Source organism: Aspergillus ochraceoroseus (assembly GCF_002846915.1).
Source record: "Aspergillus ochraceoroseus IBT 24754 chromosome Unknown P175scaffold_2, whole genome shotgun sequence".
In the NCBI taxonomy this organism is placed as follows: Eukaryota; Fungi; Ascomycota; class Eurotiomycetes; order Eurotiales; family Aspergillaceae; genus Aspergillus; species Aspergillus ochraceoroseus.
In genome coordinates, this window is record NW_024468477.1 from 4,095,624 (window position 1) to 4,113,276 (window position 17,653).

The 17,653-nt window shown below is 40.5% G+C and overlaps 7 protein-coding genes across 7 annotated transcripts; 3 read left to right on the forward strand and 4 right to left on the reverse strand.

The window, feature by feature from the left end:
• Nucleotides 1-2,401: 2,401 nt before the first annotated feature.
• P175DRAFT_0408386 (uncharacterized protein) lies at nt 2,402-2,590 on the forward strand (the record flags this gene model as incomplete). The annotated part of the gene is made up of 1 exon (XM_040893034.1): nt 2,402-2,590. A coding segment is annotated over one exon (189 nt), but the record flags the coding sequence as incomplete, so codon positions are not given.
• A 3,947-nt stretch (nt 2,591-6,537) lies between these two features.
• Nucleotides 6,538-8,056, forward strand: P175DRAFT_0500141 (Rho4-like protein). Its single transcript, XM_040896888.1, has 3 exons — nt 6,538-7,134; nt 7,202-7,405; nt 7,460-8,056. Exons 1-3 carry the CDS (start codon nt 6,847-6,849, stop codon nt 7,802-7,804), a joined length of 837 nt encoding a protein of 278 aa, XP_040754961.1. The 5' UTR covers nt 6,538-6,846; the 3' UTR covers nt 7,805-8,056.
• A 127-nt stretch (nt 8,057-8,183) lies between these two features.
• Nucleotides 8,184-9,385, reverse strand: P175DRAFT_0500142 (DASH complex subunit DAD1). Its single transcript, XM_040896889.1, has 3 exons — nt 8,828-9,385; nt 8,633-8,695; nt 8,184-8,572 (listed from the first exon to the last, which is right to left on the reverse strand). The coding sequence occupies exons 1-3, from the start codon at nt 8,912-8,914 to the stop codon at nt 8,399-8,401; spliced, it is 324 nt and encodes a 107-aa protein (XP_040754962.1). The 5' UTR covers nt 8,915-9,385; the 3' UTR covers nt 8,184-8,398.
• An 862-nt stretch (nt 9,386-10,247) lies between these two features.
• On the reverse strand, nt 10,248-10,596 carry P175DRAFT_0530700 (uncharacterized protein; the record flags this gene model as incomplete). Its single annotated transcript, XM_040899807.1, has 2 exons — nt 10,248-10,329; nt 10,385-10,596. The coding sequence occupies 2 exons, from the start codon at nt 10,594-10,596 to the stop codon at nt 10,248-10,250; spliced, it is 294 nt and encodes a 97-aa protein (XP_040754963.1).
• Nucleotides 10,597-11,019: 423 nt separating this feature from the next.
• Nucleotides 11,020-11,277, reverse strand: P175DRAFT_0432147 (uncharacterized protein; the record flags this gene model as incomplete). Its single annotated transcript, XM_040893522.1, has 1 exon — nt 11,020-11,277. One exon carries the CDS (start codon nt 11,275-11,277, stop codon nt 11,020-11,022), a length of 258 nt encoding a protein of 85 aa, XP_040754964.1.
• Nucleotides 11,278-12,758: 1,481 nt separating this feature from the next.
• Nucleotides 12,759-15,105, forward strand: P175DRAFT_0530702 (transcription factor domain-containing protein; the record flags this gene model as incomplete). Its single annotated transcript, XM_040899808.1, has 8 exons — nt 12,759-12,809; nt 12,865-12,888; nt 12,951-13,069; nt 13,130-13,521; nt 13,570-13,865; nt 13,912-14,346; nt 14,397-14,632; nt 14,679-15,105. 8 exons carry the CDS (start codon nt 12,759-12,761, stop codon nt 15,103-15,105), a joined length of 1,980 nt encoding a protein of 659 aa, XP_040754965.1.
• Nucleotides 15,106-15,259: 154 nt separating this feature from the next.
• erg4A (c-24(28) sterol reductase) lies at nt 15,260-16,878 on the reverse strand (the record flags this gene model as incomplete). The annotated part of the gene is made up of 4 exons (XM_040898328.1): nt 15,260-15,498; nt 15,562-15,893; nt 15,960-16,799; nt 16,853-16,878. 4 exons carry the CDS (start codon nt 16,876-16,878, stop codon nt 15,260-15,262), a joined length of 1,437 nt encoding a protein of 478 aa, XP_040754966.1.
• Nucleotides 16,879-17,653: the final 775 nt, after the last annotated feature.

Sequence of the window (17,653 nt, forward strand, 5' to 3'; positions counted from 1 at the left end):
GTATGATTATAGAAATAGCTATTTTATAGTTAAATATCTCCTCTTAATAACTTCCTCTATACCCCCTGTGCCTCCTATTACTAATACTTCTCTAAATCTTAAGGGCTATTAATCTAAATTACATACTCTATACCCCCTAGTTCTTAGCTATATAAATCTAGAGTGTCCTTACTATAGGGCTCTTTACTGGAAGAATAAGTATAATAATAATTTTATATTATATAATCTTATATTTACTAAATACTATTTATATAGTATAGTCTATCTATCTCTAGTTAATACTCTATTAAATATATATAATCTATAGTCTAGCATGAATACTAAAGTTATTAAGTTTTGCTGCTATATTTGATAGTATAATAGTATAATCTATTTTACAGGTCTAATCTATTATAGGAATAACTAGATTTTAGGTTATAGTTTTTTTTAAATTTATAGTTAGTTATACCATATATATAGTCCCTTACTTACTAAGAATAGTAAGTAGCTAATATTTATATAGGTTTGGCTTTATAATCTAGTATATAATAATAAGATCTGCCATGCTTAGGATCCTTACTTTAATATATCTATTCTAGGCTATATTATATAGGTTCTTTTAAAGTATAATTCCTTTATTCTATTATATAAGACTACCCTAAAATAATTAGGTATAGTAGAGATCTATAATACCCCTATTAATATTATATTTGCCCTTAATATATAGTTAGTTATAAAGGAAGATATAAACTATTACTACTATAATATCCCTATCTATAATAAGGTTGTGGCTATTATACTTAATATTATAGATAACTTTAGTTAGTATATTTTTTAGAATATCATCTTATAGCTATATTAGTCTGATAATAATTTAGGTTTAATCTATATTAACTTAAGCTATATTTCCTACCTTTTATTATAATATCTCGTACTATTCCCGTATAATAATGCCGGCTAGTATTAGGGTTTGTAGCTAGATGACCTTAATAAAGAAAGATAAAATTCCTATACTATAGCCCAAGTATTTCACGTTTATTACTTATTCTAGTATTATAGGTATTTTAGTCCCTAGCTATAGGCTAGTTAGCTATAGTAGTAGTATTTAGTTAATGCCTGGGCTACTATTTACTAGTCTAGGCTTGACTAGGTTAAGTAGAACCAGGATATTATATAGTCTAATCTATATATAGGTATTTAGGATATCTTAATCTATATAGATAGTAATATTTATATACTTACTAATATAAGCTAGAAAATTATTCTTTCTTCCTCTATAGTTAGTAGTCCTTAATATATGTAATAGCTATTCTAGAATACTATAGTAATTTATTAGTTTTATAGACTATTATCTCTCTTTATTATCTTTATAGTAAATTCCTATTAGAATAAAATTATATAGGAACTACTGCCTGGCTAGATCCTAGATAACTATCTAGAGTTGGTTATATATATTTTTAAGTTAAAATAAGCTATACTAGTTAAGGACCTGTATATAAAGAATATCTTTAAAAAAATTATTAGCTGATTTTATACTATTAAGTATTAGAAGTATAGTCTATTATATATATATTTATTACTCTTTTTAGAGGGCTAGGACTGTTTTTTAGAGTCTTATTATATTAATTAGGTAGTCTTAGTAGAGCTACCTAATCCTATAAATAACCTAGAATTATATAATCTAGTCTATACTTATATAATCTACTAGTCCTATAGTCTAGTATTTAACTTATATACTCTATATTATAGAATAAGATTCTCTAAAAGTAATACTACTAATAAAATTTACTATACTAAAGATTTTCTGAAGGCCTGTATATTAGAGACCTAGTTAAATAAATATAGATATTCTTAATATTAATATTATTATTATCCTTATATAGCCTTTAATAAAGATTTATTAGGGAGGAAGTTTTTAATTATAGATAAGTAAGTAGTCCTATATAATCTATATCTTTTAAAGTAATACTAGTCCCATGTAAATGTTAAGGTCTGTTATAGGGTTAATATGGTTAAATATATTATAAAATATATTTATAAGGGTCTAGACTATATAACTCTGTAGATTATAGGAGTTAATAAGGTTAAAATTTATATAAAGTCTACCTATTTTAGTTTACTAAAGAGTATCTATTATATTCTATAGTTCCTATTATACTAGGAGTAGCCTCTAGTTATAGCTCTTTAGGTTTATAAGCCTGGGAAGCATGTTATTTCTTATAATATAGGTAATACTACAGCCTATTTAGAGACTTGATTAGCCTATTTTTATATTTCTTTAATAATATTTTTTTATTATAATATTATTATAGTTCTCTAGGATTTCCTATATTATCTTTATAATTAGATACTGTAGACCTTTACCTGGGATTAGTCTAGATATATATAGAGATCTTGTCAGGCTGGGTTTATAATTAGTTGCCTGTATTATTATAGTCCTAATTATAATAAGAGATTCTATATATACTTACTCCTAACTATTAAAATAGGCCCTACTTCTTTTAAAGACCTGTATATAGTTAATAGTATCTTATATCTAATCTTTAAGGATGCCTGCAGAGCTATAAATCTATTAGAAGATAATTATAAATGGTATGTAGCTTTTAATAAGGTAAAGATTTATAAGATTAGGTTAGTTTTATATAATCTTTTTATAATTACTTTATAATTTAGTAAGCTTAGTAATTTATTAACTCTTTAAAATATATATAAAAATAATATTTATAATAATTTATTATATTACCTAGAGTATATAGTAGTTTCCCTAGGTTTTAATAAACTATATCTTGACCTAGGTCTCTTCTTTTTAAATCATATTCTTTAGACTTATAGTTCTACTTTAGGGTAGTATAGTTTGCCTGCTCCCTAGAGAGTATAGGGTTACGAGCTAGATATAGTGCTCTAGTTAGGAGGGGTAGATATTAATATTATATTAGAATAGTTCCTACTAGAGGATCTAGCTGAAATTACCCTATAATTAGTAGGTAATCTAAATAATGACTAATATGACTACTTTGACTAGGTTATTGTGGCTATTCTTAGTAGGGCTGTAACTAGTTTCTTCCTCTAGGGGCCTGGTAGTACAGGTAAGATATTTCTTTATTAGGCTATTTATTATTATCTCTAGGCTATAGAGAAGCAGGTAGTCTATATAGCTTCTTTAGGGGTTGCTGCTTTACTCCTCCTATATGGTTATACAGCCTATTTAATGTTCTATATTTCTCTTAAGTTAAACAAGGTATTCATATACTTTATTCCTTTATAGTCTAATCTAGCCTGTTAATTGTGTAAGATTGACTTAATTATCTAGGATAAAGTACTAATATAATACTATTATAATTTTAAAGTAGTAAATTAGATCCTTTAGGATATTTATAAGGATAATTACCTATTTAGTAGAGTTTTAATTTTTATAGGTGGGGACTTTGCCTAGACCCTACTAGTAATTACTAAGGTACTATAATTTATAATAATAGTAGCCTGTCTATAGTAGTCTTTTCTCTAGTAATAATTAATAGTTCTTTACCTTACCTATAATATATATCTGCCCCTAACTAGTATAAATTATAAATATATAGACTAGCTAGGCTATATATTTTATAATCCTAGTCTAAATAGCCTAATTATTTTTCTAGGCTATATTATATAGAGCTATATAAGGACTACTAATAATCTTTATAAGTATATCTTTCTATCTATAGTTTTAAGGAGTTCTCTATATAATATTTTTTTTATAGATTAAGTTATTCTAGTAGTCTAAAATATAAGACTAAATAAGTTTAATAATAAAATTACTACCTATTTATTAGGGCTGGAAACTCCTTATTATGCAATAGATAAGGTATTAATAAATAATATAGTAGCTAGCTATAAGGAGTTTACCTATAATTATATTACCTTAATTAATCTTTTAGGCATGCTACTATCTACTTTATAGTTAAAGAAGAGTATACTAATTATAGTATTATATAATTTATAACTAGTAGAAGGCCTTTATAATAGTACTTAATTATTTATTATAGGCCTAGAGAAGTACTTAATTATTAGCTATATTCTTATAGGTAATTATACAGGGACTATTTATATAATTTCCTATATTATTCTTTATTTAAAGGCTTTAAAACTTCCTTTTAAGTTATCTTAATATTAATTTCTGGTCTATCCCTACTTTATAATAACTATTAATAAGTCCTAGGGTTAATTATTATAGATTATAAGTCTTGATTTATGATTACTAGCCTTCTCTTATAATTAGTTATATATAGTGCTTTCTTATATTATAAATATTATATAGCTAATAATTCTAATAGAATTAGGTATAGAGATTATATATAATATAGTCTACCTAGAGATTCTATAGTTTCTATAGAATTCTATAGTTAGTTTTCTTTTTTTTATATATTTATTAGGGGTCCTGCTCTTAATTATAGCCTGTATCTAGGTTAAAATACTAAAATTAGTAGATTTTATTTATTAAATCCCTCCTATTTCTCTTCCTTATTATTCTTGTTATCTACTTCTTTATTCTCCCCTAATATTATATAGTTTATAAAGTTAAGATTATTATCCTTATTACTAGCTATTGCAAACCCTGTATTATCCATAAATTTATTAGCTATTATAGCTACCGCACGAGCTATAAATATAAGGCTGGCTGCTGCTATATTAAAATTAGTTACTATTATTATAAATAGCTAGTGTATATAGCGGGCTGACAGGGCTATATAATAGTATGCTAGATAATAAACTACTTTTTTATTTATCTTCTTTTTTTTATCTTCTTCTTTATCCTTCTCTTTATTCTCCTTTTTATTTTCTTTTTTATCCTCTTCTTCATCCTCTTCTTCTTCCTCGCCCGCTTAGACATCTACTATTAAATATATTAGTTAATATATACAGTCTATAGGAAGAATAATATATTATAGTGGGAGTAATGTGAGCTACTACTATTCTAGTAGTAGTTAGTACATGTGCTGCTAAACCAGCCTGGAGATATTATATAATATAAAAACAGGCTAAAGCCCTTCTAGTAATATAAGTAAGTATTATTTTCCAGTCTCTTAAGGCTAGTAACCTGGATTATTATAGCCTTGTGATTAACTGCACGAGTGGTGTTTAAGCTACTAAGATTGGCACTAGTGGCCTGTAGGACTAGCTTATAGAGGGTAGGAAGAGTAAATAGTTTAATTATATTAGCTAACAGGTTTTTACTTACAGTTATAAGATTAAGGAACTGGGTAGCTAGTGCTCTAGTATTATTATTAGTAGAGGTCATATTTATAATACTATTTTAGATATTTTAGATAGTTATATAATTTTATAATCTATAATTAAGGATAAAGATTTATATATTTTTACTAATTTATTATTCTACTCTTTTAGAAATAATCTAAATAGTGAAATTGCTTTATATTATATAGTCTAAATAGGCTAGTTTATAAATATAGTGTTTATTCTTTATATTTCTTTATTCTTTATGGTCTGTACTAGGTCTAGCATGGCTTAGTAATTTGCTTTATAGCCCAACCTACAAGACGCCGAGCGTAGCGAGGGTTTACGGCTTGTTAGTTAAGGAAGTAATTATGACAATGCAAATGTTGCCTGCTCCGTAGACAAATATGAAGGAGTATATTTTGCTTTGGGAGCGCATAAAACTACCATGTCCTTGTTTCCTAGTACTAATACAATTTGACCTCAAAACAGAGCGTTCTGTGCTTTGGAGATAGGTCGATGGCTCTATATGATATAAAAAAGAGGCGCCAGCACACTTGGCCGCAAAGCACAAACATAAGCCCATCATTGTCCGTAGAGTTTTGGGGGAAAACAGTAGACACTCTGTTCGGGTAGTATTCCGCGGACTTCACACTCGAGTCTTCCTGTTTTCGTCCCTTGAAATCCCGAGTCGGAGAACGGAGTGCTAAGACCCGACTGGGATGTGTGAATTCAAGTTCCGCTGCGTCTGGGTTTAGAGTTTGGCGGGAGCGTAGTGATTGATACCCCTCAGAGCCATCGTGGTCCCCAGAGTACTCCGTGCCGAGATCTGTAAGGGACAGAGAGTCATGTCTCTCGAGTCCTTCACTCTTCGAGGACCAGACAAGGCTGGGGGTTGGCCCCTGCGAAGGAATCAAGTAGAGGGATTGGCAGCCATCTAGATTGAATCAAGAAGTGTTAGGGCCAATGATTACTCCAGCACTAGGACAATCCGATTTCAAGATCAGAAACGTTCCGTAAACAACAGTCGCTTGGGGAGCTAGGATTGGGATGACCAGGCTAGTAGGTGGATAGGAATCCGGTGTGATCCCGATGCGAGCCAACCAAGGGACTCGATCTTGATTCAACTGCTAAAATAAGAATAAGGAGACAAATGGGGCGAGCGAATCGTGCGAGAAAGGCGTAATTGACAGCGGAGCTGAGATGTGGATGCTGGCTCTGGCTGCGGCTGCTGCGTCATTTGATCTGTTGCCATGGCAGCTTGAGCAGCCGTAAACATCAGGACGCTTTGGGTGTCAGACATACACACACACACTTACTCTCTCTCTCTCTCTCTCTCCCTTATGGTTGTAGCCGCCATGGTCGCTCGGCTGTGTCGATAAAGTACCAGCTCGAATCTTGTCATTGTCCCTTTGCTTCTTCTTCGACTTCCTCGTTTTGAATTATTCCTGCCTACTTTGTTGGTGTCGCTCAAATTCCAACACCTTCAATCTCTCATTCCCCCCTCCCATCAATTTGTCTGCATTCCATCAACTGCAGCTTGAACGTGCTGCCTGTGGAGCCCTAGGCAATAGTTCTATTAATTTGTGTCCGATAATTCTACGAGTCCATCTGTTAGGTGCCACATTCCATTGAAATTGTCTCTGGTACGGCATTATGTCTGGCCCCATGTACAATGACCAATATTATGCGACTTCACGTCGCCATTCTCTTGTTACACCCCCTCCTTCAATGACTCCACGACAAAGTCGAATGCGCAGCCAGAGTGTCAGAGTTAGCAACGGCACCACCAGCACAGATACCAGCGTCTCCAGTGGAAGGATGTCAGAGGCTACAAATCTCACTCAACCCCCGGCATATTCGAAAAAGTTCGTCGTGGTCGGTGACGGAGGATGTGGGAAAACATGCCTGTTGATCAGCTATTCCCAAGGGTACTTCCCTGAGGTGAGTGTGGAAGATAGAGATCCCCTTGTGGTTACTATTCTGCTGGGCGGTCCTAACACCCTGTCAGAAATATGTTCCCACAGTATTTGAAAATTATATCACGCAGACGACTCATCGACGATCGGGAAAGACAGTGGAATTGGCGCTTTGGGACACTGCTGGCCAGGAAGAATACGACAGACTACGTCCGCTTTCCTACCCGGAGACCGACTTATTGTTTGTTTGCTTTGCCATAGACTGCCCGGCCTCTTTGGAAAATGTTGTGGACAAGGTATGGCAATCCCCGTCGAATCTCGTTGAGCCCCCACCTAACAGGTATACATAGTGGTACCCTGAGGTTTTGCATTTCTGCCCGACGACCCCGATTATTCTTGTAGGTTTGAAATCGGACTTGCGCAATAAGCGGACCTGTATCGAGCTTCTGAAAACCCAAGGCCTAACCCCTGTGACACCCGAGCAAGGTGAAACGGTAGCTCGCCGGATGAATGCCTCCTATGTGGAGTGCAGTAGCAAAGAAATGCGCGGTGTGGACAATGTCTTTCAACTCGCTGTCGACACTGTGGTTTCCTTCGAAGAGGAAAGTTGGAATACTCCTCGGACAGACAACAGCGGGGTTAAACCTAGGGTAGGAGGTAAGAAGGTCAAGAAGCGCACTTGCAAGATCTTGTAGGCCGGATTTCCTCCCACTATGACCCCTTGTTTCTTTTTCCTGGCACACGAATTCCCTACCTTAAATGCAAGGCCTGGTTGCTTTGACATGTCTCCTTCGCACTCACTTCGCTCGACGTGTTACTAGCGCACGTTGGATATAAAAGTGACCCTGACGACCGTTTCTTCAACACATCTGCAATTTCACTTTCCTCATCTCTACCCTTTTGTCCTTGGTCTCCCCCCATCGGCCGTTTTCCTTCCCCCCCCCCCCCTTTTTTTTTTTTTTTTTTTTTTATTTGTGTCTGATCATTAGTGATGTCTGCCATGAACCCGGTCTGAGGGCCACTCTTTAGCATGCATGGGATAGGTGTTTATTGGCGCACACGGAACTTCCATGTAACTGCAAGCAATTCAAAGATTGTCTCGCCCATACTGTTTTAACGAATCAATTGATATAGAGTCTATGAAGATAAATGCAACCGTTTCAACCAATTAAGAAAAGTGATGATACCAGTGAAAACGAGCGTAGCAGTCAAGCAAAAGTCGTGTCATATTATCCATTTCACATTATGTTCGTGGCCGACGGCCATCGCATTATAAAACTCCTATGCGATCATCGACCCTGGACTTTATGGAAGTCCTGATCATGAAGCTCACTCGGCCCTTCATTAATATTTTGATCCTCTCTCTGTCGAGAACCATGCTCCTCGACCTCCTCCCGAGGACGGCCCATGAAGTTTTCGAACTGAGACCAGAGCGCCTCCACGGAGCCGAATTCATTTCCAACCTATTCCAGTTCAGCCCCATTACTTCCGATGATCGTGTTATATTGGTAATAATCACTTACAGCAATGATGCTCTCCAGATTCCGGTTCAGCCGGTTGATGTTTTGCAAGACCTGCTCCATGCCCTGTCCGTTTATTAGACGTTAATCAAAGTCCTCCCTCGGTATCACAGGAAGGGCCAGGTCAATGGCACAGACAAAGGGGGAGGGGCCTGTATGTAAGAAGGAAAGACGAAAAAAAAAATGAATAGAACTCACCACTGCAATCTCCCGAACCAATTCCTCGCGTTGCTGCTCGAACACCGTCGGGGACGAGGATCGACTTTTTGGTGTTGGGGTCGACATTCTGGGCAGACGAAGAAGGATATGTGGCTCGCAGCACAGACGAGAGATCAAGTATCAGTAAGCGTAATTTGAAGGAAAATAGACCGGTTTCAATCTCATGTCTAGTTTCAATGAGCTCAGTGGACGGGTGCTGTACGCGTCGCTGCTAATGTTGAATGTTTCGGTGGCTGTTGCGGGGCCGATATGGGATGCTCCCGAAGTGGTGTAGCCTGTGCGTTGGATCACCCGTGCAGATTTGGTTTCTGATTTTTCACCGCTTGCTTGTTCCTTCTTGGATGCATCCATCGTGGTTTGTTTTGCATTGATTTTGGGGGAAGAAACAGAGAACGAGTTTTGATTTTCGAGAGAGAACCCATCTGTTGCTTATATGTATTGCTTGACACGCGATTTATTCGGGTGCCTGACTGAATATGGCACGATATCTGCACCATAGACAAGGGTTGATTATTGCGTAGCCTGATCAGGCAGGCTTCAAAACCTTTCCCCGCTACCCACGTAGCTACCTATTTATCTATACATGACCTGGCATTGATAGGCTACTGAGCTATGCTTGAGATTCCTAGAGGGGAACTCATCCAAATGACTGGAAACGTGGCTGCCGTTGCATGATGTTACTACAACTTCATGATACTTATTTACACTGGAGAGTGCTGCGTAGATGAGCAGTGCCGCTCTGATGTCGAATTTAGACATCCCCCACTAGGCAGCACAGTGTATAGTACCCTATTGGGAATTTTCTCTTCCTTGTGCGACCAACTCAAAACCATGTCTTTTGGGACGTTCATTGATCTTCTTCCCTGCCAGAGCTTCAAGACGAGCTAGCAAAATGACAATTCGAGATTATATGAAAGGAGCCATCGCGCTCTCCAGGGTTCAAGAGCTAGCTATTACCATACTGGCACCCTTAAACACGAGCGAGTCAAATATTCTAAGTACTTGGTGGCGTTGAGTCTCCATGCTGAAGAATAGTCCTGGGAAATAAGTATCGCATTGGTACATATGTAGGACTTGAAAGATCCTTGTCAAAGCTCACTAGCTGAGTCTCAATGGTGTCAATATTTGATAACGAGGACTAGTCTAGTTACTTCTGTTGACACATGCGAACAAGGTCTTGATTTAACGATTACATGCTTGCTTAGAAAAAAAATAAAGATGTAGTCTATGACTGAACAAGTTCTCTCAGTGAATGGCCGGATCTGATCAGGTTTGATATCTACAAATAGAGACGTGTAAACATACCCTCTGTTTATCAACCTGGTTTCTCTTCATAATTAAGCTTTATGCCCTGTTATTTGCATGTGCACAAACCAAACTGGTCTCCTCGCCGTCGAAATCATTTCTGAAATGCGATATCAGATACCAGTTGGAACTGCATAGTTGTGGTCTTGTCAGAGGTCGTCTGCTGTAGAGCACCACTTATTAAATATGAGATTGTGAACATGTTGTATTTAAGACAAGGGAAACACTCACGTCCTGTAAAGCCCGCGAAATATTCCCTCGAAGAAAACAAGAAATAAATGCGCAGGAATGCTACCTAGGTAGGGAGAGACGAGTTGGATCCAGCCAATGCTGTGCGACGTGGTAATGACCAGCAAAGTCTTCAAAGTCGCATAATGGCTGCAGGAAGGGTACCTAGGTAGCATTGAGGTCGTCTTCGTGTATACAGGGTACGCGAAGCCCATGTTGATTATCTGAAGTGGTATTGTGGCAGGAAGACAGCAACCATGAATGCCATATTGGAATTAAATATACACGCTCCTTTCCACGCACTCCGCGTGAGATATAGGAAATTTTCTTCGGCCAGCTTCTGTACTACTAGTGCACACAGTACGCAGTAATTAAAAATACGGAGAGAAATGCAGAATCTATCCGAGGACGCCGCTTTGTAACAGATGGGTATCAAAGGAACGAAAAGCAGGTTCATCATCTGGTAGGCATATGCCAGCCACCCATCCCGTTTAACAGTGATCGTGCACAATCGAAAGGAATCGATGGGTTGAGACTAGCTCTTTCCCAAAATCGTCAGGGTAATCTGAGTCGCAGAAACAAAATTTTTGTTCTCTGTTCCCGGCAAAACGCAATCATGGGTGTAGTTCAGACAGGGGCTAATTGGGTCGTCGAGTGACCGCAAGGATATTACTGAGTCGCTTCCAGCGCTGGGACGGCGAGGTTGGAGTTCCTCGATCTATTTGTTCTCGATCGAGGCTGACTTTGGATGAACCGTAAGTGGATGAACGGGGTCGGCTGGCGACAGCTTCATGATCAGCCAAGACATCTTCGAGACGAACGTCAGAGTCGGATATTCGATGGTGAGTATCTTTGAAGTCGAGGATTTCGACAAATTTCGAAGCCATGTCGCGCATGATCTTTGGGTTCTTCTATATAGACGTAAATTTCTGGGGTTTCAGTTTCTTGGTCATTCGGATAGTCATTTAGAGTGAGTTCGATGTGATTCTTAAAGATGACAAGATTGAGGGACAGGGACGAAGGATCGCGTAAGATAAATACGAATAGCTCCTCCCCGGGGGATATAGATTCCTTCCTCTTCAGGAATGGATGTGTAAGGATTGGAAGTTACTAACTAAATAGGCGCTAGTTATGGGGAGCGCTTTGTCAAATGCACAGAGAAGATATTGACCGATAGCGGTATAGTTGATGCAGTAGCGTCAAGTGCGTACGTTTTAGTCAAGTTTCGGGCTGGGCTTCATGGTTTAGGATGATGTCTGTGGCGGAAAAAAAAGTCTGAGGCATTATTGCTGGATAAGGGCACATTGTGGCTCCATGGGCGCCTGGGAATCCATGGTGATATTTATCCTGCCCGTGGCCATTTGGGCGACACGGTTCGCTCGGAAGGTCTCATTACTTCCAACGTCATTTCCAGCAAGTCACGATTCCGACACCTCTATTGCGGAATATGCGGGGTTTGTGTGAGCACCGGATGCGATCAGCTGTAGGATTTCTACATGGTGGCGTTGACAAAGTTCGTAGGTGAGTAAGGGTAGCACCAAAATAGGGATCCGTATAGGAGGTTTGCCCTCAGATCAATAGTAGGCAATAATCTGCTGTACGGAATACATATGCAAGCTCTCCAATAGGCTCGCTGGCCTAAATGCTACAGAAAGAGGTTTCCAAAGCTTCGTCATTACTTTGTACTGCATAGAGGGACACATGACGTCGTTTCTATTCTTAATTTCTGACTCCATCCAGATTCCAGATATCCACGACTCAATTTCTCCCCGGATCGGCGGCTTGCGATCTCGGTCGGTTTTCTTTCTCGGCCTGTTCTCTTTCCCGGCAAATACCCCACTCTGAACCCGAGAATCTATAGGCCTACTTTGCCTCTGGTGTAAGTGTACGCAGCAATACGTAAGTCGAGGACACGTAACCAAGTAGCGTCTTCTCTTCCCAATCCAATCCATCAAATTCACAGTTGCCATATTGGCTGGACCCTACTGTCACTGACGAATATCGTTCCCGGATGTGGCTTGTCTGTAGGTGAATCCCACTGCACCCCGCAGTGTCGGAAACCACCCGAAGAAATATCGTCTAGCATGTGCAGTGGAGGTACCTACGGCATCCCCACGTTTGAATCGAGGGATCACTTGCGGACGAAATATATCGATAGCCTGGGAGGATCAAGCTGAAGCAACGAATGACATTAAAGATATCGCAACTACAGAAAATCTCATGTTAGGAGCCATGACGTCATTTGTTTATCTGACTCAGCACTCTCGGAGATCACAAGTCATCTCTCTCTCTCTCTCTCTCTCTTCTCTCCACGATCGTTTTGGGTTTCACCAACGCGACTGTTGATTTGAGCATTGGTCTCTCATACCTCCTTCCAATGGCACAGAGGACGGTCTCTAGCGCGCGAAGTTCCTTTCGTATACGTGCGGTATGTATTTCGGTAGTATGGTGTTGTTGTATTCTGCCTTAATTAATGGGATTAGTGTGATAACTGTCGCCTTCGGAAGGTACGTGCCATCCAGTCTGAGAATGACTGGCATTGAGTTGACATAGGTTATCTGTTGAATAGATCAAATGTGACAAGCTAGTCCCATGTTCGAGCTGTGGAGCCCTAGGGATCTCGTGTAGTTCCGCAGCAACCGCGCCAGCTACACCAGAACCTTCACGGCGGACTCAGAGTAACGAGTAGTAAGATCGTTCAAGATACTACTACTCTTACTTGTTCTGGAAACTGACGGATGAACACAGTGAGCAGAGATTTCATGCGATTCAACAGCAACTGGATTCTATCCAGCAAACACTGCAGCAGATTTCGAAGACATCTCCGACCCCCCCAGGCTTAACGGTAGCCAGTCCAGCTCCTTCGCCGACAACGGTACCCCCGTTCGAGGGAAAATCCTCTTTCCATCATGAAACCCTTATTGCAAGAGATGCAGCATTATCTGCGGTCGGTGCGGTTCGTAATGGGCAATTACATGACCAGGTTTCTTCGGCCCTGTTGTCGTTGAAAGACAGCCTCGACAGCCAGCATGTACCTCCGCAGCAACGGCAGACTACGCAGGAGAGGAATCCAGAGCCCCAGATCCGGGAGACATTACTTCCTGTTGATTTAGTAGTTGCTGTGGTAAAAAAAGTTAAAGGTTGGAGTATCGTCTTGTGTCTAGAAGCATTTTGCTGAATGTCCACAGCGCACCCTCCCTTTTTCCTGGTAAATCAGTCCTGGAAAGATGCCCATCAGCTTGAATCACTGTGCCAGTCGATATACTTCCCAATCGAAACCATTCCACCAGGCTCGATGACTCTTTTACATGGCTTACTATACTTTATTATTCGGGATTATATGCATGAGAGAGATCCCGACCTCGCGCGATTTGATCTGGCGTCAAGTGAAGCCTTCTGTGAAAAAAACTTTTCTCATGGTCTCAATAGCTACCAGATGGTGGTATATCCCACATTAGAAAAAGTTCAAGCCTTGCTGATTGGGGTAAGACACCCGGAAATGGTTGCCCTGTTCAAACTAATGGACGTAGGTTATCAAAGCACAAGAAGAATTCGATATCCAGCGCTGTTGGACGTATCTGTCCCTGGCCTTCAACTTGTGCCAAACGATGGGTCTACATCGGAGTTCTACGACGAAGTCTGACCCCTTCCCCATTGCGGAAACAAAGCGTCATACCTTCTGGTCATTGTACACTATTGATAAAAATATCTCTTTAAATATCGGCGTCACATCGCATTTCCAAGACCATGATATTGATGTGGACCTATATACCCCATCAGAGAATCCACAACAGCGATCATGGGATCTTATAAACCTGATAGTTGTTGAGTTTGCCGCGATCCAGGGGAAGGTTTATGATCAACTTTACTCTATAGGGGCGTCCAGGACAACAGAGGATAAGAGGCGGAGTATAATCCAAACTCTCTCTCTCGAATTGATGGCGGTTCGGGACAAGCTTCTGGAGGTGCGCAGCGTTCCTGAAGGTTTTATATCAAACTAACTTGGCTCTCCCAGATTGACGTCAGCAAGGGTCTCTATGCAGATTCGTTGCACGGGATGACCGCTTGCGCAGACTTTATTGCTTACTCTGTTTTGACCGTGATCTACCGGGCCCAGATGCGGGCGCACAATGCTATGGCTATCTCCTCTCAATGCTACCAGGCTGCCTCGATGGCCTTGCATAGCCATCTGAAATGCTTCACCTATTTCCGCGACCGTCAAGCACATAAGCAGGCTGAATATGTGAATTGGTTTGTGGCCTCTTGAAAGCAAGAGAATCATTCTAATTGATGATAGGATCCTATTATACCCTTCATTCGCACCATTTGTAATTGTATTCACGCACGCTATTACCACCGCAAGTGCTACTGATTTAGCACTCTTACAAGAGACTGTTAGATCTTTAGAGATGATAAAGGGAATATCACGTGGCTCAATGCATCTTTATACGATCTGTGAAGCCTTTGCGAAAACGGCGCAGGTCCTCGTTGACTCACGGCAAACCCTGACTGGATTAGCGCAGCACCAGGATGGGTCTCTAATTCTGCCGCCAGGCGATGGTCCCGCCAATATTGCTCTTCCAGATGTGATATGGCCGGAGGATCTTTTTGATTCTCATGTGGACCAAGTCGATATCTCAATGTTCTTGAATGACTTTATTGTTACAAATCGGTCTGTTATGGACATTTTAAACTCAAACTATATGAATGATACGACCAACTGATGACTCGTCAGTCTCGTATTTGTTGAGTCCTAGGTAACTCTTGCTCTATTCTTATATCACAACCCTTATACCCACCTCATCTGATCCCTAGGACCGATCGAATAAGCTAAATGACGTACTGCTCCTTCATCGTTAGACTATATATATTTTCCTACTACTTGACAGGACAACTTACTGGGATGAAAAGATAAGGAACCTTACGCTCATACTCAACCCAAGCTTCACCATATTTCTTCCGACACTGCTCAATATCGCGTCGAGCACGGTGAATGATCATGACTGTGAAGAAAACCGAATAGAACCATGGGAAAGGCGATTGGAAGCCGGTAATCATACCCCACGAAAAGGCAAAGAACCAATCGCAGGTATAATGAATTTTGCGGGCGATGCCGTCTATGAGAATATTAGTATTGCAGAAAGTCATCGGAGGGGGCGGTTCAAGTTGGAGTCGCATACACCACCCATCACAGAGGATGAATTTGCCGTCTTTGGCGCGAATAGTCTTCGGGTTCTTGATTGCCTTCCAGGGGAGCTGGGGGAATGTCGTTCGGTCCACGCTTGCTCCTCGCTCCTCCGCGCGGAAAATGTTCTTTTGACTGTTACATGTGTCCCACACCCAGTATACAAACACGTATGCTGCGGCCCAAAGAGCCAAGACGGTTGAGTTCCAGCTATAGGTAGATGGGTGGTGGTTCGCTAGGAACAAAGTGCCATGGCAATAACTCATGGGCACGCCGGCGAGATTCCAGAAAATAAGCATAAAGCCCCATTTTTCGTAGAACATATCCCTGCTTCCGTGTCAGAAATTGAATAATCCCGGGATTTGTTGCGCCGGATTGACCGCCAGAACGTACCATGTTGGAATAATCAAATCCTCGGCCTTGGAGCAAGCATTGGCGTATAGGAAGTGCGCGAGCAGCATGAAGAATACTTCCCCAGAGACATACCCGAGATCCTCCCACTGCTTCAGTGCCGTGCCCAGGGTCAGCAGGAACAGAATGAACCACGGAATCCGGACCTCGAAGAACATCTTCATGTCGATCCACTTGAACAACCGGGGGTTCAGCTCTGCGCCCATGAAGAAGTCGTAGACAGGAGATCCGGTCATGCGATGCTGTGCCCCCCGCGCCAGAGCGGAGACGTATGCAACGATTGAGACGAGGAACCCGGAACAAATGGCCACGGACATCAACGGTCCGAACTCATTGATCAGCGTGTCCAGCCGGAACATACCAGAGACATGCAGCAGCAGCGCGAGTGCAATCGTCACATACCAGGACCAAACCGCGGAACAATAATAGTCGAGTTGTCTCCCGTTCAGATGAGGCAGAGGCTTCCCCTTTCTGTATACTCCGGGGAGGTATAGATATCCTAGGCCCTCTAGCACGAGAAAGGTCCAATAGATAAGCCAGGCCTTGCGGTGCGGGAACGCGTGCGTGTACACGAGGTCGACTAGATGGTAAAGGAAAGCGGCGATTGATTCTCCAGGCCGGGGTACTGGGAACTTGCCGTCGTAGAAGGTAGCACCGATATACATGTAGTACATGAGCAAAGGGAATCCCGCCATGAGCATGCTCACCCCTAGAGCACCACCAAACTCGAATGGGTGTCCATGTGACACGTTGCCTGGCTTTTCGGAGGGGTCGAGCCCTAACCTATTTGGCCGGCGGTTTCTGAGGGTGTCCGCACTGGTCCTAGATGAGTGACGTTCCCAAGAAAAAAGTCTTGATATACTTGCGGACTTTACCGGTTTGCTGGGGTTGAAGACAACATGGGGGCAAATGACTCCGCAGCGCAAGAATCCAGTATTCGGATGATGATTGCTTAATTTGACGCAGCTACATCGCTAGTCTTTATATCATGTTCATGAAGACCTAGAAATCGCTTTCATACTTATGGACACCGCGTTTTCCACGGACCCCGCGGCGGCCCCGGACTGCACGGTTTACACGGGAGACTCCTACGGAATAATTCTGTTCTAACCGTTCATAACTTTTTCATAATTTTAGCAATTTTTTGTTGAGAAAATATTATGCAATTGAGACCTGCATAAAAAAAGAGCTGAGGATGTATAGAAAAGTGATGTTGAAGACTATAATAGATTGGGTCGTTCCCTGGCGCTGCGCAACCTAATACAAAGATGTCGAACTTTACCGCTGAGCTAAAAAGGTGTTAAGACAGAGATTTCTAGCTGATATAGTATTATATTGGTTCACAAATGACTAGGGTACACTCAACTCCAAACCCTGATCAATTTGGTTTGACATCCGAATTTTTTTTTCTCCCATTGTTTGTGGCGTTCCGGGTTTCCACAATTCCATCACACCATCACACCATAACTTTCTACGGATATCTTTCGCGAGCATTATTGACATCTTCCGTATTTGTAGATCTTTGGTCGAAACGACGGTATATGACTCAACTCTGGAAACCCCACCGAGTGCTCTCTCTCCATTCTGGTGACAGAAAAGCAGTCGGTCTAGGCTCAGTTTATCTCCTCCAGCCCGCAATTTAAGTGGTCGTGCGACCTTTTTCCTAACACAGTGGA